The 27,795-nt window shown below is 34.5% G+C and overlaps 3 protein-coding genes across 4 annotated transcripts in view; 1 reads left to right on the top strand and 2 right to left on the bottom strand.

Annotated features, from left to right (window-relative positions):
- Window positions 1-163: 163 nt before the first annotated feature.
- LOC142979940 (BAG family molecular chaperone regulator 2) lies at window positions 164-12,276 on the top strand. The gene is made up of 4 exons (XM_076125179.1): window positions 164-562; window positions 1,335-1,477; window positions 1,866-1,978; window positions 8,512-12,276. Exons 1-4 carry the CDS (start codon window positions 459-461, stop codon window positions 8,749-8,751), a joined length of 600 nt encoding a protein of 199 aa, XP_075981294.1. The 5' UTR covers window positions 164-458; the 3' UTR covers window positions 8,752-12,276.
- A 316-nt stretch (window positions 12,277-12,592) lies between these two features.
- Rab23 (RAS oncogene family member Rab23) overlaps window positions 12,593-27,795 on the bottom strand; it is a 44,784-nt gene continuing 29,581 nt past the window's right edge. For both annotated transcript variants that reach the window (XM_076124992.1, XM_076124994.1), the window contains 5 exons: window positions 19,213-19,410; window positions 16,499-16,661; window positions 14,816-14,895; window positions 14,040-14,218; window positions 12,593-13,605 (listed from right to left, as the gene is read on the bottom strand). In XM_076124992.1, the coding sequence (XP_075981107.1) occupies window positions 13,496-13,605; window positions 14,040-14,218; window positions 14,816-14,895; window positions 16,499-16,661; window positions 19,213-19,410 (730 nt within the window). In that variant the 3' untranslated portion in view covers window positions 12,593-13,495. The remainder of the gene's footprint in view (window positions 13,606-14,039; window positions 14,219-14,815; window positions 14,896-16,498; window positions 16,662-19,212; window positions 19,411-27,795) is intronic.
- On the bottom strand, window positions 15,009-15,809 carry LOC142979809 (uncharacterized). Its single transcript, XM_076124995.1, has one exon. It carries the CDS (start codon window positions 15,659-15,661, stop codon window positions 15,083-15,085), a length of 579 nt encoding a protein of 192 aa, XP_075981110.1. The 5' UTR covers window positions 15,662-15,809; the 3' UTR covers window positions 15,009-15,082.

Below are 27,795 nucleotides of genomic sequence, written 5' to 3'. Positions count from 1 at the left end.
ATTGTTTCTATTCACCCCGTTTTACGGTACCTAGCTTATTATATTTCTATGGAATAAAAATAGTTTGTTTTTATCTGTGCAAATTAATATTAAGCTATTGTCTATGGTGGTGAACTTTGTCAATGGTCAGCGCAAAACATCGTAGGTGGGGTTACAAAAATGTAAACTATTTTGAGCCTTATATCATCTGATTAAAATCGATATTTCAATATTAAATAATGAACTACGGTCCTAACCATTGTCATTATCTATTGTCGGTCCATGACAGTTGTTCTTTTTTTCGGAAAAGTTCAAGAGAATTGGAGAAACGTCATTCAATTTGTTTTGGTTAGTTTGATTTTGACGTCTCGGTGAAAATTGTACCCTACTGTTTGTTTTATCATTGTTCTATAGTGATAAATCTTTGGGATTATAAAGAATTAACACTGGCACATTCGAGGGGACACGATTTAGAAAGTATGGAAGTGGATCAGTTCGCAGTGGAGTTGTATGCCGGTGAGGGGTCACGGCTGCCTCTCATCGACGAGTCGTCGGCTTTTGGAACTCAGGCGCCGAAAGACAGGTAACCTTAGACCAAAAACTACACGAAAAAGGATGTACTTGAGTAGTTTTTCATAGATTATCAGGTGGTGCCGTGTGCTGCTGCTGTCCAAAAATGGTCAACGCCTAAGCGTTCTAGTTATAAAAAAAGTTTCACTATTCGCGCCCACGCACCAGTTATATTTCTATGGCTTGTAATTAATTATTTTTATGTGGTTTTGACAACGTAACGTATGTTCCGGCTTTTTTGTTTATTGCTAAATTACTTGGACCTATATAAGGAAAGGCTTATGGCCGGCGCTAGAGGCCTCATAAACCTGATATTTTAATGTAAATAATCTACTTTTGTATGCTAATACAAGTGTTATGCTACTATTTCTGACTGTGGTTACAAACTTATGATAATAACCACAGTATGGTTGATAAACAATAGTCATGATACAAAAAAGATAATTCCTTTCATATTGTATGATTTTAAACTATATAAATAATACTACTTCACCTAACTCCACTTATAATTGCTGTAAATTTGCCTTAGTATATCATGCCATAGTATACAAAAGTTCAAAGATTTATGAAGTCAAAATTACTTTGTAGAATCCTTTGAGAATATATTTGTACTTTCAGTTTCATCAGTCTACCTCATACCTCAACATTTGTGCCCCCTATTAAGCTTTGGAAAGGCTTAAGAATCACCTTAAAATTAATACCAAGTGCAAATACATATTTCGAATCTTTATTTGTAGAAAAGGAAGTTTGTTTGTAACTAATAGGTCTGTTTGTTTTGTAAACAGATTGATAGCAATACTAGACCAAGTAGAGATGAGAGTGGAGCGACTGAGGCGAGACACAGTGCGCATTGAAGAAGAACGAGACTCCTTGCTCTCCACCTTAGATAGTATCAAGCACTCTGAACTTCTCAATGATGTTTCTGAATGTAAGTCACTTTAATTTCATTATAAATTGTTGAAGTATTGGCTTAGGAAGCATAATAGGCAGTAGAGCACATACTGATAAACCTGAATAGGTTTGATCTAATGGTGTTAGGCATAAGAACACGATAGATAAATGCAGAACAGGATCTGGTCATTGCTGCTGTTAAAACAATAATGTTTATTTGATGTTATTTATGTGCTTGCATTGAGACTTTCTATGTCTGTTGTGGACTATTCCATAGGAATTTTATCCTGAGTGTTCAAATAATACCTAATGCATTTCTTACTTATTGTTCTAATGGTATCTGAATATGTTTATCAGACAACAATTCTCATGTAGTTTAGAGTTTATAAGTGTGAGAACTGATATAAATTGTTGCAATGGTACAGGTGATAAAGACGATATAACTCGGTACGCTGAGCGGATCCTGGCGCGCGCCATGACAGTGGAAGTCGCCGTGCGCACCGACAGAGACGCACAACAGGAGGAAGCCTTACACCAGGTAGGAAACCCTATTAACTAGTCCTACCCCCTGTTTCTGAGTACATTTAGCGGTAGTTTATCTATTCAATAGTATTTTTTTTAAGAGTAAAAATGCTAATGAGTAGATAAAGTACTGCTAAATATACCTCAGAAACCGGGGGTTACTTGTTTAATACTTTACTAGTTTGTAAAACTCAAGGTGTCTTTTAAAGCCAGTTTCGCTTTGACATGAGTAGCTAGCTACAGTTTAAAATTAAATAGTTTCGGGTGTCGGATAGCGTGTTAAAAGTTCGTCTCGATTGTTGTTGAATAAAATGGTACACATGATTGACTACTATCTACACAGTAGAAGGAAAGAAAGTTTAAAGTTCTATTGTGAGTCTGTTAAGACAGGGCGTTTTTACGGTTCATTTGGTTTTTGAACTCGATTCTCATAACATTAGTTTATTATCGTAAAACTTCTTCTTCGTGTCAATGGTTTTTAACGTTTTAGATACCTCCAGTTTTATATTAACAGTAAATAAATACGAGTATATGTATTATTATGTATATGTTATAATAATAATTGGATATATATTCAGATATATTTCGACCAAAAGTCGGCAAAGGCAACGGCAAAATCGTGAAACAGAAATATTATAAACGCATGTAGGTATGGTGTGCAATTCCTCTAACTCGTAATGTCGCACGAGGAAAATTCCCAAAGTTGATCAGTGATAGCATATAGCGGTAATTTATATACTTACCCTAACAAATGCATGTCATATAGCTTATGTAAAATTAATATTGAAAGTTAGTATGATTCAGTGATTGTCACAAAACGGGTATTTAACAGATTTCAATGCATAATGATTATGAATCAAAAACGTCAGAAAAACACAATTTTTGTCTGCATTATCAACGTTTTATTAGAAAAAAAACCTGTTTAGAGAAGTCTGATTCATATTGCATAATCGGGGAAACCCCATTATCATATTATTAATCGCACTAAGCCGTTTTTAATAGGCACTATGACGTCTTTCATAAGTGTTTCGGAAGACACGTTAAATTGTGAGTCCCGGCTGTCGTTTTCTAAGATCTTTGATAGTAGTTAACAATAGTCAGAAGCTTGAAAGTCTGACAACCAGTCTTACCGCAGGGTATCGTGTTATAACCCAGGTAACTGGGTTGTGGAGTTCCGATAGGCAGTCGCTGTTTGTAAAGAACTGATATCCAGCTGCATCTGGTGAGACTGAAAGCCGACTCCAATATAGCTTGGAAGAAAGGCTAGGCTGATGGTGACGTCATTCATAAGCTTTGAGCGCCAAGATCGTATGTAGATGGCTATCACTAGATCTACATTTATTGTGGCGTGGGACTATTTCGTTGAACTTACTTGCAAAAACTAGCGGTCTTAATGTTCTATCTCTGTTTTATTGTATCGCAATTAGTAATCAATTTTTGAATAAATGAGTCATGCTGATGGTGGATATTCATCGTCAAAAAATTTAGTACTTCATACTAATATTATAAATGCGTATGTTTGTTTGTTACTCTTGCACGAAAAACGACCGGTTGGTTTTAATTAAATTATGGTACACTGATAGCTTATAGCCTGTATTAATACGTAGAGTTATTTTGACCCCGGGAAATCTTTTCACGTAGACAATGTCGCGGGCAGAATCTAGATTAACATCATAACAAGCATCTAATTTCATACTAGCACGATGGTCGTTTCGTGAATGCAAAAAACCCAGGTCCCCTAAGCCATGCTCTCATTTTTTTTATAACTGAATACCTGTCTGCAAATTAGCCTTTGTGTCTAACTTACAGTTATTCCAGGAAATCGATAGCGGAAACATTGCAACATAAACAATCGCACTAATCAATGTTTCTTTAACAGGAAAATGATTAAACTAAATGTACATTGCCAAAGTACTTTTAATTAATAGAGCGCCAACTAATAAACCTCTTCACTTCGCTTTAAAATGTGTGAAGAAAAAGGTTTCCTTAGATATACGCTTCTACGGGCTATAACCGACAGCCAAAATTAACCAAATCGATTCAATCGTATTACCAATAACAAGGCAAAGAAACACAGTCATAATATCGATAAGTAGTTTTTTTAAAGTGCCCATGTATTGTGTTTTACTTCAACTTAATGCATGCGTGAGTTGAAATGATATTCGACAATATGCGGCCCTGACTTACTGGCCGGGTGTAAAATGTCAATGTTATGTGCGCTAAAGGAAAAATAAAGCGGGCTGCATCGACCTAGTAGCGTGTTTTTGACGTGCTGCAGTAGTCGTGGCCGAAGGACAAATGCTTTGTTGTCTTTGCAACGTGCAACTTGTACAATAAAAAAGCGTTCTTTGTATTATCAATAAAGTTTACTAGAGCGACATACATTATTGGTCTTGAATTTACGAGAAAGTTCGTAGTTCGACAGCTGTGATTTCAATTAACATTTTATTTATGAAGGCCCACTGAATATTGATTAAAGGCAATTATTAGTCATACAATTACTTTATGTATTGTTAAAACGTATTTTATGTAGGTAAATAGTTTTCGACAACAACTGTTTCTTAGAGCATGTGGTAAACAAAGGTATAAAAATGATTAATTTGAATTAAAGGTGATATGCCACAATGCATCATATCATTTGTACATAGGTTTTACAGCTCTTACTGTAGTGTCGAAAACAGCATAAGAAACCGATATTAAATAAAAAAAAGACTAAACTAAACGTAACGACCGCGACCTAACGATGTCGATAGAAATTGAGGAGGAAAACACAACAAGGAAAATATGATTGTATCAGTAGCACACGCAAAATCTTTCTTTGTCACCTGCGATATTTGTATGACTATAATTCAGTAGAAGATAAAAATAAAGAATGCGTGTATTTATTTAGAATATCTGACGAATACCTCTTTCTGTGTCACAAATGAAGATCGAAGTGCAGAAATTACATATGACGCAAAAATAGCACTGTACCAGGTATTTATACTCAAGATAATGATTCAATATAAAATGTACGGCGCGTCTCAATTAATCTAATTGTGACGTCACTGGAGCCTGCAATGCGATGCGTTGCGTAACATCAATTAAATGCATCGTCTGGCGCATTCAACGACGCTAATTACACACTTGTTTCGCGCAATCGTCCCTGCGTATGGATGTCATGTTTAACATAAATTATTAACCCCCAGTTTCTGAGGTACATTTAGCGGCAGTTTATCTATTCAATAGCGTTAAAACTCATACAAAAACAACGCTACTGAATAGATAAACTACCGCTTAATGTACCTCAGAAACCGGGGGTAAGTGATTCTACGAAGATCTTGCGTTGATATTGGTGTTATACTCTAGTCATAATCGGCATAACATTGTGGTAGAAAATATTTATCTTATAAGAGAGCTGCAAACGTTCGAATAACAACTTGAGCTGAACTTCTCCGAAATTGTTGGCACCTGAAATTTAAATTTATTTGATTTGTAATCTCATGAATAATGTAATGATTCATAATTATCGCGGATGTGATGGTTCTTTATTGTAAAAGCATGTCATATAGTAAGTGATACGTTCTGTGTTGTGAGTGTGGTAGTCGTTTAACGAAAAGAAAATGTTTTTCTCTCTTATTCATTACATTTCTCGTTTTATCTGCTCTGAAATAAAATGTCCAGCACAGAGCGTTACCTGGATAGAGAGGTGGAAATCCGTGACTGTATGAATGTTTAAAGTGCTAAAAGTCTTTGTCTAAAAAGATCAGATAAATAGAGTCTGTTGCTAGACTCGGCTGAGACTGAAGCGCCTAAAGTTGATGATATAATTGCTTAAGCGACATTTTCAAATATTGTAAATTATGCGTAACTCGTCACGTTGCCAGAAATATGTCAAGTATCTCCCGTCTTAATTATACAGTGAAACAGTCCGCAGTCAAATATTCTAGTCTAAAACTCAGGTTACCGGCGTTTCCGCATTTCGACTAATCACTTCTTAAAGGTCAACCTGCGGTTACATGCAATAAATAGACCGTGTTTATGTTCGAATAGTTTTTGTTACATGATTTATTTGACATGCATTTATTAAGATAACAAATATTTCGATGTTGTAAATTACTAGCTGACACGCGCAACTTCGCTTGCGTCATATAAGAGAGTATGGGTGCAATTTTTCTCCATATTTGTAACATTTTTTACTGGTACTCTGCTCCTATTAGTCGTAGCGTGATGATATTTAGCCTGTAGCCTTCCTCGATAAATGGGATATCTAACACTGAAAGAGCTTTTCAAATCGGACCAGTAGTTCCTGAGATTAGCGCGTTCAAACAAACAAACAAACAAACAAACAAACTCTTCAGCTTTATAATATTAGTATTGATTTGGTTGGATAGAACTCCAGACTTCAAATATTGAAGAGATAGTAGGTCAGTCGTTCCAGTGAGTAAGTAGTTGACGTTACGAAGTGCTTGCAGCCAGATGCACTCATTGACCGGTAAACAGGCATAGCTCAGACAATTTGCAGTGCAACCGTGTGTGACATGCTTAGCGAACTAATGTTTTGCTTTATCTTGAGAAGACGAAATAGATTGATTCTTGTGTTCTGCATCATTGCTAAAATTATTTATGGGAAAATGTGTGTTTGTATGATCAATTTTGTCACAAAAATGGCTGTGTCAATAAAGATGAAATAAGGTAGGGTCTTGATAGATTACATCTCGGAAAAAGTATACTGATAAAGGGAAAGAAGAATCCAGTCGCGCGGAACTGAGAGCTAAAGCTAGTCTTAATAACTTTAATGCTTCAAGAAATCTGCCAAGATAAAATATCAGCAATTAATTAAACTACACATCGAATAAATGTTACATTACGCCTGGGAATCGGTTTGCATGAAAAGAGCGATGGCAATAAAACATAGGAACGTTTTGAACAATGACATAATACATTTTAATGAGTGCGTTGTCCCCTCGACTTGGCATTGTTTACAACTTGTTGACGTTTGTCATCGAGATTGGCACCAAAATACAAGATATGAAACAAACGCTTTATTTTATGTTGGTTTTAGTACATACTTACATTTCTCTAATTATATCGATGTCGTTTGATCATTGCGGTCCAATTTTGGGTAATAAGTACAATCTCTGGCCAGGTAATTTTGGCTCAATAATTATTTCATTGTATTGTAGTCATAGTCGTAAATCTACTGGAATAGGAGGGAAATGCAGTTAGATGCTTATAAGCTCATCTAATAGTCCATCTTTAAAATGAGTGCATTTTTAAATATGTTTTATGGGCATCTTCATATCAAATCCTTCTATCCTACTAATACTATAAATGCGAAAGTTTGTGAGTATGTATGAATGTTTGTTAATCTTTCACGCAAATACTACTGATCCGATTACGATGAAATTTGGTATGTAGGTAGCTGAAGACCCAGAATAACTCATAGGATAGGCTACTTTTTATTCCGGAGTATCCAAGGGATCGGGATTTACATGGGAAGGGTGTCCCACGGACGGAGTCGCAGGCCTCTAGTTCTTTATAAAGACGACTATCAAGTAAGAGTTAGTTTTACGCCTACAAACACAAGTTTAACTGTATACTCTTTTATCTGTAAAATAATGACTTCAATTTGTTGTTAGGCTTTTATGGTAAATGACTTAGTGGGTGTTGTAATAGAGCTTTGTAGGCATTTGTAAGAACCGTTGCTCTTATTATATTTGTATCAATTTCTGCCCACAATAAAAAAATGCGCAAAATGATTTCAAGACATTGAACGCAACGTTGGAGCCTATATTTATTTGGTAAAAAAACGAGTTTTTTTGCCAGAATCATATTTCGTATTTGCTTCACATTATGGTCTGTGTTTATTTATAGAAGGGTATAAAAGGGAAATAGGTTCTAGGTCTTCAAATTGGATACTAGTCCATTAAGTTAAGACGGACATGTATTTCGTTTCGGCTTCGTACACTTAGGTCCCCGTCTTAGTAATTTTTTTCCAATAAAAAATGTAGAAGCAAGTAAATACGAATCAATATTAACGTTATTGCATACATGTTCAGTAGTGTGGGACGGGTCGCGAATAGTAATTAAAAGAACGCGTTAATTATTATTCTACAGTACGTTCCACTACGAATATTTGTAATACTTTATAACAACTCGATTGTTTTTTCTATGATTGTGTGGGAATGTTATAATTGATATTATTACTTTTTCATGTCTCTGGTTTTTTCCACTGACTTATTTATTTCCGTTAATGGAAACGCGTTCCTTCTCAACGTCTTGCGAGACTTGATTGTTTTTTTGGGCTGCTTGTTGGTATTTTTTTTATTGCTCCTGATTCTTGATTATCATAATAATTTTGTTACTATTTATGGTACTTTAAGGGAATGATTGGTTAACTTTGCATCTTCTGATACACTTAGAAGACGCTTGAGTATCCAGAATAAATAGTTCTTCGCTTTGTTTGTCAAGACAGTAGAATGAAGACCAGTTAGACAACCTTCGGCTCCGAATAAAAAAACAAATCTATACCCTCTTATTCATAAAAAAAACACTCTTTATTTCCAGGTAAACATGTACATAGACCAGTTGGTAATCTCAGTGCACGACGACGCAGTGGTGGCGCACACCCGGTGCCAGACCTTCATGAACGCCTGCACCTCTCAGCCGGACCCCTCCACCGGCACCGACAAGAACTTCGAGACCGCCATCTTGGGCTGCACCCTCGACGACCAGAAACGAGTCAAGAAACGTCTCCAAGGCCTACTCGACTATTTCGCAAAGCTTAACGTCACTACCTGTTCGTGAGTTACCAACATTTTTGACAGTTAACTTGTCAAACGCTGAGTTGTCTACTGCCAGCTTGTTTTTTTTTAATTTGTATAGTGCGGAGCTGCAGACCGACTGTGGGCGGGCGTGGCTGTTCTACATATTACTTTTATACAGTTTCTCTGCCTCATTGTGATTTTAAAAACATCACATTTTATTTTGTAAACAATTTTGGCGAGTGATTGAGAAATTTGAAGACTTGTAAGCGCCTAAGTATAGCTTTAGAATTGTAATTAATCGAAGTACATTATACCATTTAATTGTAGGTAAATTACTATACATTTAACGTCCGTTACATTGTCATATTAATGCATAAATCTCCTTTCAAACACTACCTCCTATTAAATACGCAAACCAGAGCTTCATAATATTTGTTTAAGTTTTGAACTATCCGATTGTAGTTACTGCGCTGTGGTTTGCTACCACTCGCAATACTTAATACTGTTTATGAATCCCGGAATATTTATGTACAATTCAAAAGCGAAAATTATTCGAACGTAGCGCCCACCGAATTGTATCTATGTGTGCAATAGTGTGTGTGAGTAGGAAGGTTGAGAGAGACTTTGACATTCGTCTAATTTTCGCTTATGAATGCACAAATATCACATTTTAAATTAACAAACCCAAGCATATTTTCCTATCTATCTCCTTCTAGTAATTTGACAGTTTGTACACTGACAGCTGTCAAAAATCGATATGTTGACGCCGTAGGAGTGTGCGTATCAGCTGGTCTGTGATTGGTGGATTCATTTGACAGCTGTCAGTGAACTGTCAATAGAAATTTGAATTAAGAACGGTCGCCTCCACTCGTTGGTCGGTCCAATGCAGTGTTGTAAGCTTTGGCAAATGTGATAATGTACATGTATACTTAGTAGTTTCGTTTATATTATTTCCATTATTTTCTTGATGGAATTTTACTTAGCATTTGTTCATGCGAATGGACCTCTAGATATAGATTTTGTACGAATACCCTACTTCCTTTTACTGTAGTTAGAAAGAGGAAAATTCTGAAGCCTTTTTTGTACTAAATTATTTTAATTCGGCGACAAATTATATTATTTATTTATTGCTACGTAGAGTCAATTTAATTCTCATATACGGGACAATTTAAGTTCGGCAACACTTATAGTTGTAAACGAGTGAAGTTTGAAATATGCAGAATAATAAATTAGCAGTCGTAGTTAAAAACTAGCCCTTAACTTGTCCCACGTGTGAACAAAATCAAAACTAATAAGATAAACATTACTCTTTTTAAAATTTTCGTTGCAATGATTATTATAAGAGGCTTGGCTCACTGTACGTTTCTCAGTATGTGCGGCATTCGTATATGTGTATTATACGCTCTCCAAAACGTGAAATATTTATAGGTATTTTTAGTTATTTTTTATATTGTACAAGCACTTTAGTTTACTTTGTTTAATAAAATATATAGAATATTGAAGATTGAAGATTCTTATATCTTATATGTTTATTACTATAGTGCCACAACTTGGTAGAGAACCTTGGAATGTTCGATATCTAAGGTATAAGTGGGATTAAGATGTATTTCCAAAAAGAAGTAGCCGCTACAAACAGACAACTGTCTGCGGGTGAATATGTTTCGAGTTCAAAATTTTGTATACCCACATCTTATGGGATAACTGCTCCGAAGGAACCGTTTCATTAAAAACGTGGGGTTAAAAATATTGACATTTTCACCGTATCTGAAAAAGTATCGGTTTGCTTTTTAAATTGAGTATTTATCGATTTAGTCTTATTTTAAATTTGCTGTCGTATTATCTATCGAATAACGAATTGGTTATGCAACAATTATCCATAATTCGTGGAACAGATCCTTTACAACGGGCATAACCATGGGTGAAATTGGGATTAAGTATTTTTCTGCTTAAGAAATAATCTCCTCAACTAAAATATTCAGTCGATTTATTTATTTACTCAAAGTAAACTAAAGTGTTTTGTTAAAGTGTGAAATTACACTAGTGATCTTAATTTTTTTATATGTACATGTTTTCATTATTAAATAAAATTTTTATTTATGTGCGCACCAAAAATATTATACGGAATCCACATTTAAAATGTATACTAAAGTCCAGTATTTGAAACTAATAAATTATATCTAAAATATTGTACTTATAACTTATTCAAATTTTAGGCGATGCTCAATAAAAATTATACATTTTATCGAATTATAGAATAAAATATTTAGACATTATAAAATTGGAAAACATTGTCTTAACAATAAACTTATTATTTATTTTTATTGTAAAAATACTTTCATTTAGTTCTGCATTCTCCCTCTCATGAAAGAGAGGTCCGATTTGTGACGTCATTTGACAGGTAAATGTAACATTTTCTAATTAATACTTAAAATCAGTCAATTTATTAAAATTGTATCTAACATTAGTAATTGTATCAGCTAGGGGAACATATTTTTAGACAAATATTCTACGGTGTAACTCACTTTCACTATAATTTATTTATTTTTATTGTACTTAAGAAGAAAGAGACAACGCTATCTAACTTATTTATCGCTGCATATCGAATAAATGTGCTTTAAAACATCCAAATATACTGCTTGTTTAAGATTGATCCAATAATACTAAGCAGTTATATCAAATGTTTTTGAGAATGCATACATAATCATAATAACTGCCTAATAAATAACTAAATAAATGATGTGTAGAGAAAATAAGCTATCGACATTTTATGATTCATTTGACAGTTGATAATAATATGACAAAACATATTATTATAGTAAGAGAGTATGAAAACGCGAAATCATTTAAAATTGTTTGTGTCATTATCGCCTTAATCGTCTTAACAAAATAGGTGACAGCCGTGTTGTAAAATTAATTTTATTTATGTATTGTAAATCTATACTATCATTTGCGTTCCCCCAAAAAGTGCCTAAGACACGGCTGTCAACTTAGTTTCTCAAAGCTCAAACTCAAAACTGCGATCATTGGTCCACAACTTAGCAATATCATTCAACCAGCGATCAAAAAGGTGTAATTTGGCCAAAATATCAAGAAATGAACAGATTTTGTAAAAAAGTAACACCTATTTTAGTTGTAATTTGTGTACAAGTCTAAACACAAATACAACTACCGTGTTATAACGTGGTAAGCGAAGTAAAAACCTTCACATAAGTACACGTTAAAATGAAATTCAGTTCTCTGTTACCCGAAACAGTAGCGTACTGCTACTGTTTCGGGTAACTTGCTTTGCAGTTTAAGCCATACATATCATATGTCTTGCTTATGGTACATGCAATATGTATGTATTGTGGTGCGCTACTAAGCGTTGACTCCTTTTCCTAAATAAATTACGTATTGCGGGTTTTAAACTGCATCAGAGTTTTGGGTTTGGGCTTAATTTCTTGCATTTAAAACAAGCTTGTTGTGTTTGTGTCCATATTATTGTCACTACTCTAGCTGTTACACAATACTGTAATTTCAAATTGTCTTATGACGTCGTTTCAAATACATACTATGATGTATAATCTTATAACTTGTTTTATTAAACCGTTTCCCTTTACGATGGGCAAACTGCGCGGTAATTCCTTGGCTATAGGCTCTCGTTTTACAAATAATGTGTATAATTTTCGTCGTAATATTAACAAAAGGTAACAAATTTCGTATTATAAGCTGATTTATATTAATTTATAATTATATTAATTAAAAAGTATTCATTAGTATTATAAGCTGCCGTATCTTTTAGAATTTACTTTTGCGTAGTTTGGTAGTTCTGTTTGGTCTGAATATGGTTGGTACCTACTTAATATGTAATTAGTGCGTAGATGTGAAATGAAATGCAACAATATTCGCAAAATAATTTATTTCTGCATAATTGAATAGGGTAAGTACAAAATATTTACATAGTTTTGTTATTTTAAATCAACTAACTAAATATTAAAATATGACTAAACAGTTTCTTAAATCGACTAAATAGTCATAAATATAACTACAAATTCGGTATTGAGAGTTTTAAATATTTTAACATAGAGGCTCTATGCAAAAGTATAAATTAAAGATTCTACAATGATTAAATTGCTTTACATTTGATAACTTTACTTGTATCTACACGAAATATAGATAATTGACATAAGTTAGTTCAATAAAAATAACTACTGTTCAGTGTTCAGGCTAATAAAGTAGATAAAAGAAATCCCAGAAAATTGTATCGGTCTGTGTATTTAAGCACATAGTTGTTCATGATGATTTCTTTTATGTCGTTTGAACTCCATCGAAAGTCCTTTAATCTTTATACAAAATGTATTTAACCTAAGCTTATAATAATATTTATAATTTACAGATATTTGAAACAATATCGATGCCAACATGAGCAACCTCAGAGAACCGTTATCTCTCCTAGTATTGGGTTTTGGCACTGACGATAAAGAGGTTCCATCAAAAGTACAGCTCCGATAAAATAAGTTTATGCGGGTTTTGGAGAGGAAGAAACGACGGCATGTTTTCTTTCAGGCGCCTGCACTTCTTGTCTACTTATTTTTCAACTGTTAGACCAGTGGGTAGTTGCGGGTATATTCAGAGTATTCAGACACACAAATTAAATTGCGCGTTCTTTATAAGTTCAAAAGGTTTTAAGTAGATACCTTTCCAGTTTATAGTATATCGTGGCAGTATCCGGGAGAACTCTAAGGTAAATAATGTTCCTATTAACATATTGTTAACTGTATAACATAAACTTAAGTAGGGAGTGATCACAGTATCCTGCATGCGTTTCTGAGCACGTTTTTCTTCTTGCCGCCCGGCCTGTGCTTCGTCGGCCGCAGCAGGATTGTACCGTTGCTGTTGTGGTTTGTAAACGTACCTGGAAATAGAAGGTAAGGATTTTTGGTTAAAATTTCAACATATATATCTCTATGATTTTCTTCCTATGTCTGTAATTGTGTGGCGCTATTATCGTACTCGTGTCGTTGATTATTTAGATTAAGTTAATTTTTTTTCTAATCCTAATACCTTACCTTAATACCTTTTTTAAAATCTGAAAGCTGAGTCAAATTGACAGAGCTTTTTATTTGGCTATTCTAGATAATTGCAACCCTTTCATAATTTATTTATCTAGGTATAACCTTTACTTTAATATATCGACGTGTCGCTATAGATAAGTCTTCTATTTGGACGATGTTTAAAAGAAAATATCCCTTTTGTATAGCCGCAGCCGATTCAGATCCTCCTATCGCAGAGTTAAACAGAATATCAGTTACAAATTTCATGCATTTTCTTAAATAATAAATGACTTACCTATGACTGGTGCGACACATGGTGGCAGTGAGTTGTCAGCGGCGGCATCATCCCGCCTCATGTCGGACAGACAGCGGGCGGCCAGCGCGCGGAACACGGCGCCCACGTTCACGTCCTCCTTCACCGATGCACGCATCAGTCGACAGCCTAGTGCCCGCGCTACTAACTCTGCTTCATCACTGAAATATGGAGACAAGAACGAAGAACGTTTACAACATGTTAGTCCTGATTCTGTATGAAAATCCATGTAAAAAGATTCCCTTGATCATACGAATCGATGTGGTATTTGGTTTTGCAATTGTTGATATAAGGTGTTTAAATCTCAGTAATCCCCTATCTGCATTTCTTTAAGCGGAGTCTTATGTCCCTCTTGTCTTATGTAAACTTGGTTTGATTTACTAGAGATATGTGGGCAAAAATGTATATCCATATTATAATCAGACGGACATTTTTAATGCAATAAAGGAACATAAAACAGTGATATAACAGGAAGTATGTGGATGCTATCAACTTATGACTCACAGAGTCCCACTAGTGGTATGTAGTTCAGTGACGTCATTCGAGCCTTAATCAGTCATGTTCTAGAACAGATACTTACTTATTATTATTTAATTAAATTCATGTTTAATTTTCGCATTTGTCATAATTACTCAGTTGAATTTAGGTATCATACACCCCATATCGTCCATATCACTATATTTCCTTTCGGTATCACTGTCACAGGCTTAATCACTATATTCTAGTACATTCTAGACAGAAAATAATCAGTTACTTACGGTCCCACGACGCACTGGTCCATCAAATCAATTTTATTTTGAACTATAATGGTCGGGATCTCTCCACATTCATTCTCCACCTGAAAATAAATCGACGTGACCTTTAACCTCTGAACCCATCATACTAAGATAAATCAATTGCAATTTTAATTACCTCCTCCTTATCTAGTTTGGAATAAATAACAAGTCACGATTTTATAAGTTGACGTAATTTTATTAAGTAGGAAACTTAAAGTAACAAAAAGTATCGAAATCTATTTATACGCTTTAATAGTTAGGGAGAGGACAGTCGGGGCTTCCTTCGCGACCCGACATGATGCCGATGTTCTCCACCACAGAGTGCACCTCCGTCGAGCTTGCCATGAACCTCGAGAACAGCATGCCTCTGCCACCCGCCGAACAGTTGATACCCAAGATGTAATTATCGTTCACTTTCTTGAAGATATACTTGGATATATTCTTGTCACACGCGCGGTACATCTCCTTCACTTCATCTTGGCCGTAGAACAGCAGGTTGACGTGTTTGCCGCGGTTGTTGATGTAGGACGCTTTCATCACAGTCTCGTTCGACGGCAAAGTCAGGTTACCGCACTGGAAACGAGCTTCAGCTGTCTCTTCATGTGTTAGTTTCTTGAAATTGATGAATTCGCAAGTGTCCCGTTGCCGCTGGTTCGGTGGCCAGTAGTACACCACGTACATTTGTGCCGGCAGCTCATCCAAATTGTAGTTTTCGTCCGTCGCGTAGTAATCCATACATTGCGTCTCCCATTGAGAATATCCCGCGGCATTCACTCCGCACAGCAAAAAAGCTGCGATCACGACAAGCGCGCTCATATTCCCGTGCATGTTTGCGAATGATTGTGATTTTACAAAATAATGTGCTGCCACTGCGTCCGAATATAGTAGCGGGAATGTAAACAATACGCTTTACATGTATGTGTGTATTAGATAGTGGGGCTGGTACATGGGACAGTTGTGTGGGACGAGCCGGACGAGTCACGACCTCATGCGCCTTATCTGAATGTTGTGCTTCAATTAACGAAATGCCTAGGAACTGACTGAATTTTGAGAGCTAAATTTAATGTCCATATTTTTTGTTGTTATGACTTTGATAAGCTTCATAATGAAAAGCATATATTTATCAATTTGTGAACAAAAGATCATTCTAAGAATCTATTATCGTGCCACACAATGAAAACAAATGTATGTTGTACACGCTTCTGAATGAATAAGCTGTAGTTAAGTGAATTCTGTTTTAATTGACACCGAGTATGAATTAAAGAGAGTTTTTAGCGCTCCTATTCACATAAAATTTAATAAAAAGTGTTCCCCATGATTAGCAGAACGGATCATTAACATGTATAACGATGTGCGCGAACATGATTGTGTTCGATCTAAGAGGGTCACATGCGGCCAACGACCAACTATGAGTTGTTTATATTTGCTTTGTTTTTCATTGTTTTATTTTCTACTTTTGTGACGCTTTCGGAAATTAGGCCGAGTTGTCGTAAAATAATACTTACCTTTTTTTCTTAAATTTAAACAAGTATAATTTGTGTATTCTGGCAGAAAGGTTGACTAGTTTAACTTTTGGGACCGTTAGGTTGATTAAAGGGTAAGAAAATCAAACTTCGGGTATTAAATCTCCAGGAACATTATTACTTTTCCAAGCTTTAAATGTACCTTTAGTTTCCATGAGTGTAGTGACAAGAAAGAGTCTCTGTCTGTTGTGGAGAAGGCGAGAACGCAGGCGTGTGCGCCGCGGTAGTACGCCTTCGTGATGGCATCGAACTCCTCCTGGCCCGCCGTGTCCCATAGCATCAGCCGGACTTCCTCGCCGTCGATCCTGGAAGCATATCCAACGTAAACTTTTAAATGTATACTAAAGTAGGACTCTGTACAGGTAAACTTTTGGAGTCGGTACGTAGATTGATTTTTTTTGCATGTTTCAGTTGCAATATGGTAACTTAAAAAAAATATGTTTTATGTCAAGGTTTTATAATATAGGACAACATAATTAAACCCATTATTATTAGCAGTATAAAACGCACAGAGTTATGGGCGTTACGACACCGGATAACCGATAAAATTCTGCGATAATGATTAATTAATATGTCTGTCATAAACCCTACATACTATTATTATAACTAGTGGACATCACGAGATTCGCCTATCTCTATTGACACAAACGTAGAAAACTGTTTCCTATGGACACAAGTAATAATAGATATCTTTATTGACTTCCCAAATCTTGAATTACACAAGTTCACTGTTTTTAGCATTATTCTAACCGAACAAACGCTTATTGAAAACATGCTCCAAGGTTATATTTTAATAAAATAGTCAATATGCTGCTGCTAGCATTATGTTTCCTTATTTTCTCCTACAAATGTTCATCTAACCAGAGCCTATTTAGTAGCATCATTAAGAGACCACACTAACAGCTCGACAGGAACATCTTGATACTACAATTGATTGCTATAATTAAGAAGTACCCACATTTCTCTTCAGCGTGGATCGAGTACGAATCAGTATTTAATTAGAAGTCCGGTAATCATGACTGCGTCTATGGCAGTATATACGACTGTCCTGCTGTTCATGAGGTCTCAGCTTCGATTTAGTACAATACGATTTACAAAGTAGGTACTATCGGGCTTTTCTAATTCATATTTTGGATTATTTCTCAATAGTAGTCTGAAGATTGGTAACGTGCCCGGAAATGGCAATGGGTTCGCTCCCTTTTCCATGCGACTAACCTGCATTGTTATGGAGAAAACCCCGGTCTCTTTTATACATTTCCACCTTCAGATAATTAATGTTTGTATTTCGCTTCGAATGGGATCAAAACATGCCTTAGTATTTCATTAGAAGACAGCAATCAAATCAATTTCCTCTCGTTAAACTACAGGCCGCCATGTTTTGCTAGTGATTTGATATCCGGACGATCTACAGCTCGTTATAAATCAATCAATTCAAGTAGCCATTGATAAAGAACTAGTGTGATTTCCGCACGGAAGTAATCGTATTTTCTACTTTTGGGAAAACAGCTTGTGAATGAATGATTAAGTACTGGCAAATATTTCGAGCTTTATTATTTTTGAACTTGTGATGTATTCTGCTTACATTAGTTTCTAACTTTGGCAGGGTTTTAATAGAGTTAGTACCTATATAAATATGGAAGACGCAGTCTATAAAAACATTGTTTTAATTCTGAGAGTATCATAAAATGAGTAGACAGGGTTGGAAGCCGTATTATAAGTCCAACAACAGTTACTAGAGAGCCTTGGCGTGCACGATTTATTTATCAATTTTAATGTACACTAGCTGACCCGCGCAACTTCGCTTGCGTCACATAAGAGAGAATGGGTCAAAATTTTCCTCGTTTTTGTAACATTTTTCATTCGTACTCTGCTCCTATTCGTAGTAGCGTGATGATAACCTTCCCATAACCTTCCTCGATAAATGAACTATCTAACACTGAAAGAATTTTTCAAATCGGACTAGTAGTTCCTGAGATTAGCGCGTTCAAACAAACAAACAAACAAACATTAGTATAGATTATAGTTAATAGTTTTGGTTATTTCCAAAATAATGTAGCTGTACCAAACAGGCTACCAACAGCTACATAAGCTTGCGGGTCACTGAAGTTCTAAATTCCGGATTTTGTATGACTTCATCAGTTCCAAATCTTGCATTCAAGGGACTCTAGTCTCTACTAATTGCACTATAGTACCTACGTAGGTAGCCGGTTAAAAATAAGGTTAAAATAGTGTTCGTGCTAGATTTTAATTAACTTTATAATGCCAGTGGCGGTGGCTTCCAGAGATAATTAATTTTCTACGTCGCGTTTTAATACGATCTAGATTTTGTTTCTTATTTTTGTAATCAAAACAACGGGGTTAGGTCATACAGACTACAGGATGAGATATAACGACCCAGTTTAATGTGTTTACGATTCTCGAATAATTTAGCGCATAAAAGTTGTGAATTATCTGTCAAAATAACACGTCATTGCATATTTAATTACACGTTTTTTTCGTTCATAATGTGACATCGAACAAACGATCAGTCAAATTATAAATTATCAGTCAGATAAAACAAGAGCAGATTTAGAAAAAATTAAGATTGAAGACTTGCAGATATTAGATGTACCTATTATTCAATATTTCGATGCAGTGCGACCACAATACCTTTAACCAGGCGACCCTTTGGAAGCAGCTCCAATTGTCCGAAACGATAACTAATAATATATTATAACAACTTGGGAACTATAGAACGTATCCAATTTCTGAAATTCATCATATTTTCATCTCTCTCATCATCTATAAATATGATTTCAATCGCTGCATACAATAAAACCGCCGAGGCAGATATAAAAAAGGGGAATGATGACTTACTCAATCTGTCTCTCAAGAAAGTCAACGCCTATAGTCTTCTTATAGTCCCTGGTGAAGGTGCCGCGGCAGTACCGCTGGATCATGCTGGACTTGCCCACGCCGCCGTCGCCCACGATCACCACCTTGAGCGCCACCTCCAGCTCCTCCTCGCGCATCGCGACACCCCCTCCCCACACATTAGTGGACACTGTGTTGATGCTGCAAACGTGAGAAAGATCAGTATTTTGAGATCAAAAGCTAATGATTGTTGATGTTAGACACATGACCGAAATGTCAAGAAAACCATTATAAACACCAACCCTGTTCTCTAGTCAATGTTTGGTAAAGGAGAGAGATAGTTATCGACAACACTGACTGAATTTTAGATCTAGACTACTTCTGAAGTAAATATATCTGCATTATTTTATAATCCCCAACATACAGCACACGCTAGTTTGGGATTCAGGGACCAAATAGTAAACTAAACTAGTAAACACATTTTTGTTACAATAAAGATTATTTATTTATTTTACAGAATAAAAATTATACTAAGGCAAAACATCATTTGTGTATGCAATAGCTATTAAATCATTTATTAATAATTTACTTGGTGTTCATAAAATTAAGTGAAATCTTGAAAATGTTACTATCAAAGATAGTACCTACCAAAATAAACTTGTTATTATTTATACCCGATTACAAACTTCGGTTATTGCCCTTAATATTCTAACTCGATCAATTAACTTTGTTATTAATATGATAAACGATTCGCATACATATGAACCAATTAATATAAGATGACGTAAATACAAGTGAAATCAAGAGTACCCAGTGTAGAAACTGTTTATAATTATAATCGAGACCGGTTGCCTCGGTAAAATTACCAGGCGCTTGTACTATGAGTATCTTCATAATATATTATGTATCCATTTACTTTAATAACTAAGCTATTTAATATTTATCACGACCATGTTTGTCACATACAAACTAGTAGAGTAAGTTTAAAAAAGGAAAGTAATAAATAAATAGGCCTTACGCTGGTGGTGGAGCCGCAAAGGGTTTAAAATCTAGACTTTTGAAGCTCTTTAAATCATGATCTATAGACACACACACATACTTACATAATAATATGAAAAAGGACTGCATTTGAAATATAAACTAAAGTTCTAAACTTAAACTTATGACCTTTCAAACAGCTATCATCAACAAATTCCAATAAAAGATTGGAGAAGACGCCGAAAAAAACTTATAGATTGGGCTCTCAGTTCGGGGAGATGAATGCCAGGTCCACTGGTATAATTATCATATCAATGACTTTTATTGTAAGTGTAAAAGTGAAGATAGTTTTAATAGGCAGTTATTTCAAAAGCCATATTATTATATCATAATTGATCTGTGACCTTCCACGCTATAATTTATACCTCAAAGGCGCCTTAAATAGTAAAATCCAATATGAAATTATTCTTTACCATCATAAAGTTAACATACTTAATAGGTGCACAGATTGGACGTTAATGTTGCCATATATTAACATAATTTATTGTTTAAATGCTAATAGACTTTATTTTTAGTGGCAATCCTGCTTTTTTTAAAATAAGTTTTACACCAAACAAAAATGTAATCATATTTAATTTGTTTCTTTTTCCATAATTGTAATTGGTGCTCAAAATATTTGGAATGCATGTCCATATTTTATCTAATCAACGCCCCATAAGTTCCATGTAAGTTATTTCTAAATCAAAAATAACTTAATCAACAGAACTAATTGGCATTGATTCGGAAACATCGTCTTATGTGTACAATTTAAATTCCAAATACGGTGTGGCTTCGAAAGTATTTGATTCACTCAATTATTCAACACTTCCCAGTCGACAACACTCGGCAATACTCGACAATTATATCTATAAATGGCAAACAAACGCAATCGAAGCTGTAAGAGCCTTTGCACAATATTTTTTTAACGCACTGACATTGCTTGTAAAAGTAAATAAACGAGGGGCCTAGGGAACGCAGGGCCGTCGTCGACCAACGTTTAGTAAAGATATCCGACAATATGCATATTGTTTTGTTTTAATATAAATGCGAATATGGGGGACGTTCTACTTACAATCACCGATTACGATAATACGCATAGTACGTGCTCAATCTATACTAATTTTATAAAGCTGAAGAGTTTGTTTGTTTGAACGCGCTAATCTCAGGAACTACTGGTCCGAATTCTTTCAGTGTTAGATAGCCCATTTATCGAGGAAGGCTATAGGCTATATATCATCACGCTACGACCAACAGGAGTAGAGTACCAGTAAAAAATGTTACAAAAACGGGCAAAAGTAAGACCCATTCTCTCTTATGTGATGCAAGCGAAGTTGCGCGGGTCAGCTAGTGTTCTAATAAAAAACGGTGCGATAAAAATAACTTCATGTGCAAAGGCTCTAAACTCGTAAGTTCCGACTGTTCCGAGCATGACGGACTATCATTGAAATTTTACTTTCGAAGCATTCCGGGTTTCTCTGTACATTCCGCACCGTCATGCAATGTGATGAGCACCACAGATTATGTCAATGTTTGCAGAATACCAGTTTGTCGAGGCTCGAGGCGATTCTATCAGGTACGATGATGTACTTGTTTGTTAACGTCAGTGAAGAAAGGATGAGTAATGAAGCTGTTTTAATAATTAATGCCGGTCGTACAATAAAGTGTTGGAACTTTATATCATTTTATTACAATTAAAATGGCGAGAAATGTACTCATCCTGTCTTTAATGAGCCTGGCTGAAGATACGTTGGTCAGTATAGTCATTAAATCGCACCTCCGATTCATTTATAATCGATTAATATTGAATTACATGTGTACAAATACGCGAAGATGTAATAAAGCGATAAAAAATAACTACGATGTTAAGTATATGAGTATTATGAGTAAGAATAAACATCGCAGAAAGCACTGCAATGCATTTAACCCATGACTGTCCCACTGCTGGGCAAGGGTCTCCTTCCAACGAGGGAGGGAGTTAGGCTTTTAGAACGGGTTGGGGACTTTGAATGACAATTAATGTATTAAACAAATTTAAGGTTGTGGCAGGTTTCATCACGATGTTTTCCTTCACCGTTTGAGCAAGTGATAATTATTTCTAATACGCACATAACTTCGAAAACTCATTGGTGTGTTGCCTCGGATTTTTATGGTTATACACTTATATCGCTATGTAATTAGTTACGAATCGTAATTAATGTTTTCTCAGCAGTAGCGAATAAGATTAATAACATTTTATAATTTTATAACTAATAACAGTCATAAATCATGTATGTATTTGAAAGTGTTTGTTTATTAGGAGATTAGAGTCGGAACGGCTTATCCGATAGTTATGTGTCCATTAGATTTAACGACACCACTGTGAGAGACGGTAACAATGTTTGAATAAACTATCGATTTTAATAGTTTTTTTTGTGTTTATTTAAGTAAGATAGCGTTTTAAATCTTGCGTTAAGGTATTTATTTTTATTTCGTTAATGTAAATATTAAATTGTTATCTGTAAAACAAATTTTTCTACTAATCAGTTATTTATGCTGGGGATGCATGAAGATTGAAGAAGGATTGAAAAAATACATATGGATAGGTTCAACCGAACCGATTTTTTTAGAAAACAAGCAATTCAATGCGCTGTATCCTGTAGTTCCTAAACTTAGTACAAAAACATAATAAGGACATTTTTGACCGGCTCGGAAAAGGTGGTTGCTTGTGAGCAGGAGACGCAATGGAAGATCGCTTGAAATCAGATAAAAACAATGTCAACCAACAATCACACTAGATTCAACCCATTCTAGACTATCAACATTGGGTGTCCACAAAGCAGTTCAAAGTCTTAACTTAAACTTTTTACACCACAATTTATTGGTCTACATCTATGGTCTAACAAGGGGATAGAGAACAGAGATCTGTTTCTGTAAGCGATGGTATTCGTACGTATCTATGGTATCGGGTGAAATACTTCCGCATACCGCATGTTAGTTGTTACTTATTGTAAGATGGTATCACGCGGTAACGACAACCGTTTTGCCGAGCTCTATTATAAGGGCTTTAAGTTTAGACCACTTTTTGTTTTGTGGCCTATTTAGTAAATAATATTTAGAGAGGTTGTGAGAATTGGAGAATTAAAAATTTTACTAGGAACAAAATTAATTTCTGAAATATAAATTCACTTGAGGTAAACCTACTGAAAGAAAAGCAGGCTATTAAGATTTATTTCCAAAATGTACCCTCGTTCTCTTAAGTGAATAAAATCAGATTTCTGAAGACAAGGAAAAGCTGAAGCTCCTTGTTTCCTTAAAACCACAAAGAAAGAGTTTTTAATTCATTTAGTTATTTCGCATCAGCGCACAATTTCTGCGAAACATATTTTTATGAGAATAGTTAGTTTATTTGATTATCTAGATCCAATTATCACACAATTTAAGTCTGTAATAATTAATTTATAATGTGTAAGATAATCTGCACATTTTCCCATGCATCATATAATAATTAGAGCGTAAGTGTTCAAGTAGGTTGATTGCATTACGATTATAATCTGTGGCGGGTAAAAAAAGTGCGATGGCCGGTGCAATTTTTTATGTTTGTTTTACATACTGAATGTGTGAGGATGCTTGAATAATTACACACTTTAATGTCTCTCGCATAACTAATCTAAAATGTACGCAAATGTACGATATGGTACAGAAATAATAATATACAAAAAACACGAAGACCTATTAATGAGTGCTCTACCTTTTTGGAAACTCGGTCAATGATTTTGAATATCAAAAGCATTTAGCCATCAGTTGTTCTATTCTATCGCTTATGTTCGTCATTCTGGATGTGAAACAAAACCGTAATTATGTATATCAACTATTCGCCGTCAACCATCATTATTATTGTAGTTTTTAAACCGTAAGTTAGATCCTACAGAATTCCTAACAAAAAAAATGGTAACTCGTATTGTTGCAGACACACTTAACAACAACAACGCAGTTTTTACATCATTTTTAGTCATAACTTAATTTACATAAAAACGAATATTTTATCCTCAATTGTGATGAAAAGCTCTTAAAACGCGTGCGTCACAAGTCAAGCGAGTCAAAACATTTTTAATTTGTACAAAAATAATTTGACATTTATTTTATAGCTCTGCAGTTAAGTTGTTTAACTTGTTCCAACATTGTTTTGCTAACTTATTCGTTTTTGGTTTTGATGCATGTGACTTTGCATCAAATACATACTCAAGTATTCCTGTTTTTAAGAGAAATTCTTAAAAATATTTTTTGGCCTCATCAAATAAGCTTATCTGGATCTTAGCATAACTTATGGAAGTTAATGATGAGGGCTAGGTTAGTATCTCGGTGCGGTAAAATATCTTCAGCTTTACTTTTCCAAGTATTTTGATTCTTTGAGGGATTACATTTGTCGGTACAAGCTAATATAAAACAAGATTACCGATAAAAATTCACACGTAACATACATTAAATCTAGCTGCCTGTGTACTTAAATTCGTTATGTGAATACGTACTCAAGAAGGCAAACTTTCGATTTCAAGATAGTTTAAGGGCGCAGTCGTTAAATTCAGTCGTCTACCATAAAAGTTACGTTATACTTCCGACAATGCGTTAACTCTTTAACCGTAGTTAACACAGGTGTTGGTCTCGTGACGGCCGTTAATTTATCATTTGTAGGACAGAAAACTTTCGCTTTTGAACTGCAATGATTATAGGATAATAGACGTAATTAGTCATTAGAATGTGAAGTATGCAAACAAATCTTGTATTATGAAAGTGAGTCTGTTTGTAAGTCTTTTTATTTGTTTTGTTTTGTAAAACTGTCTTATTAGAAGGGACTTTACCACGTGAAAAGAATTTTTGCATAAACCGTGGTAGAATGTCTACTGCGTCATACCTACTCATGACTATTTCAAATCATAATCAAGAGCAAAACAAGACTAAAGATTTACTTTCTATCCTTCTGTAACTTATAACGAGCTCATTAAATTATGGCGTTTCAGAAGAGAAACTGAGCTTTCGACAGAGCAAAACATATGTCATTATCATAGTTTACTATTGCCTATAAGTAATACATAGTTATTACTTTACTACAGGAATAAATACGATGCTGTGGCTGAGAAAGTGCGACCCACTTTGAGACTGGTCTTGCGTGCGATAGGCGCAAGATCTGATCAATGATATACTATAATTAAGTTTATATCACTGACAACAGATAATTGGTGTTATGCAATGTAGGAAGCAAGCAAATATACTCATGACTTCGACACGCGATATTGTTTGCTTTCCAAATGTGTTGTGATGAGGTAATGTACAGTAATGTCATGAAAAAGAGTTTCGTATTATTTAATTTTGCAGTTTAAACAAAAATTTAAATTAGTTCTTCTTTGTTGAGTGTAAGCTTCCTAAAGAAACATTGAATACATAAAGCTATCTTTTATTGAGTATTTCTAAGAGATAAAATAGACTGTAAAACTTTATGGTGCATGATAAAAATACTTCTATCAAGCTTGACAGTTGTGCTCAAGTGTAATATGTAAGTACAAAAAAAATATGTTACATTAAAATGGCTTCTAAAGAGTATGCAAATTAATTATGCAATAAAAAGCGCATTCAAGATTTGAATTAGATTTATAGAAATATTTTAGAACAGCTGTATTTTTATTTTTTGTTGGAGTTAGTTGTTCGGTCTTTCGATTTATGAACGAAACGAATCGTTTTTCATTTATTTATTGTTGTTTTAACATATTTTATCGCTGCCATTTTGTTGTTACGGTCATCATATAAAATTTATAGATAAACAATCGTGGATTTCAAACGGCGCGCTTGAAAAGATCTCTGGGAATTTTTATTTTTTTGTTATCATTTCGTGTTTTAGGTAAATATTTATATATTTGATTGGTGAATCACGACAACGTTAGATCGTATAATGGATTCCGTTTAGAAAAAATCTACATCTTGAACTTTAAAACAAATATGGATGATTGAATCATAGATTTATATGTCGTAAGTTAAGATTATATTTATAAATACTACTAAAACTGTTTTTTCTAGTGTAGTATGAGAAAAATCTCATAATTCCCTAGATTCTATTTGTACTTTCATAAGACCAAGATTCCTTACCCGTCGTTCATACAACAAAAGACCGATAACAAGCGAAGTTGACCGGTTCTCAATAAACAGTAATTATTTGCGAAGTATACCTTCTCCCAATTAACGCATACTGTTTGACTTGCTTGTTATTGCACGCTTAATGAATACGCATTCCGATCAATGAAATATTAAATACGTGTGAAATAAATATTGTGCTGTTTACAAAAGCCTTAAAGGTTTTATAGGTGTGATCAAATAGGTATGCATTGAAGTATGAGTGATCAGTTGAAGAGGTGTTTGATATAATTTTAGAACAATAAAGTATGAGAGGTCGCGGCGCTACGTGGTCTTATTAAAATTATTAAAAAAGATTATGCTTTGTTACACAATTTACGGGTTTTTCAGTTATCACTTTAACTATAACTAAAGTAAGTTATCATATGCTAGAAAACTGTGAATATTATTATAACGAAAACGAAAAAGGAGATATTTTTTATATCACATCATATGTCATGATTCACACTTCGGTATAAGAAAATAAATAATTGTAAAGAATCCACAAGTTTAAAGTTCTATGCTCAGATAAAGCGAGGCTTTCTTCACATAATAAACCCATCAGTCCAGCGCCCACGGCATTGACTAATGGTAGCCAACGCTTTCCATCTCGATCGATCATGTGTGCATGGGTTCACCATACGTGTAGAAAGTGTGCTAATGTGTAACAAATCAAAGTTAAAATTCTACTGCTTTTGTATGAGAAAAAATGGCATTTAGTTTCGTGGTAGTATGAGAGACACTTAAGTTTAACATGAGACATCTTTTCTATTAATATGTTTGATTCAGATCTCGGATTAAGCAGGTACTACGATTTTTTTTTAATTTTAATATACCTACATACATATATTTTATCATGTTTAGTACGTACATATACTTACCTACATAGAATATAGACCACCAAAACACATACCCGAAGGTATAGAAAAACGGCCATAAACGACTAAAACAAACAAAAATAAATCTATGTTCTATCTGTGATGTTATTATGTTAATCGAAAGTAAAGTTTTCTTTATTACATACATTTAAAATATCACATCTTTTTTCCCATAGGAGTAGGCAGAGACTATAGAACGCCACTTGGTACGATCCTTACAAACTTCCCTCGCCTCATTCATATCCATACATCTTGTCAATTTCTTTATTAGCCCACATACATATATCATATTTTTATTGAATAATGCTCACAGAACACGTAAACCTGTCGAATTTTGATGAATAGAGAATTCAAAAGTTTAGAAATTGAAATAATTTATCGATCCATTTCTTGACTTCTTCATCAAGACTTCTTTGTTGCTGTTTTTATTGACTGCATAAAAGTTTGTACAAAGTACAATACGCAATAAAACTATACAAAAAGAAATGACAAACTAACTGCACATTATTTTTGAAATAAGTATATTATAAAGACGTATTTCGCAGTTTTAATG

Source organism: Anticarsia gemmatalis, chromosome 17 (genome assembly GCF_050436995.1).
Source record: "Anticarsia gemmatalis isolate Benzon Research Colony breed Stoneville strain chromosome 17, ilAntGemm2 primary, whole genome shotgun sequence".
Lineage (NCBI taxonomy): Eukaryota > Metazoa > Arthropoda > Insecta > Lepidoptera > Erebidae > Anticarsia > Anticarsia gemmatalis.
This window is presented reverse-complemented; position numbering and strand designations above follow the sequence as displayed.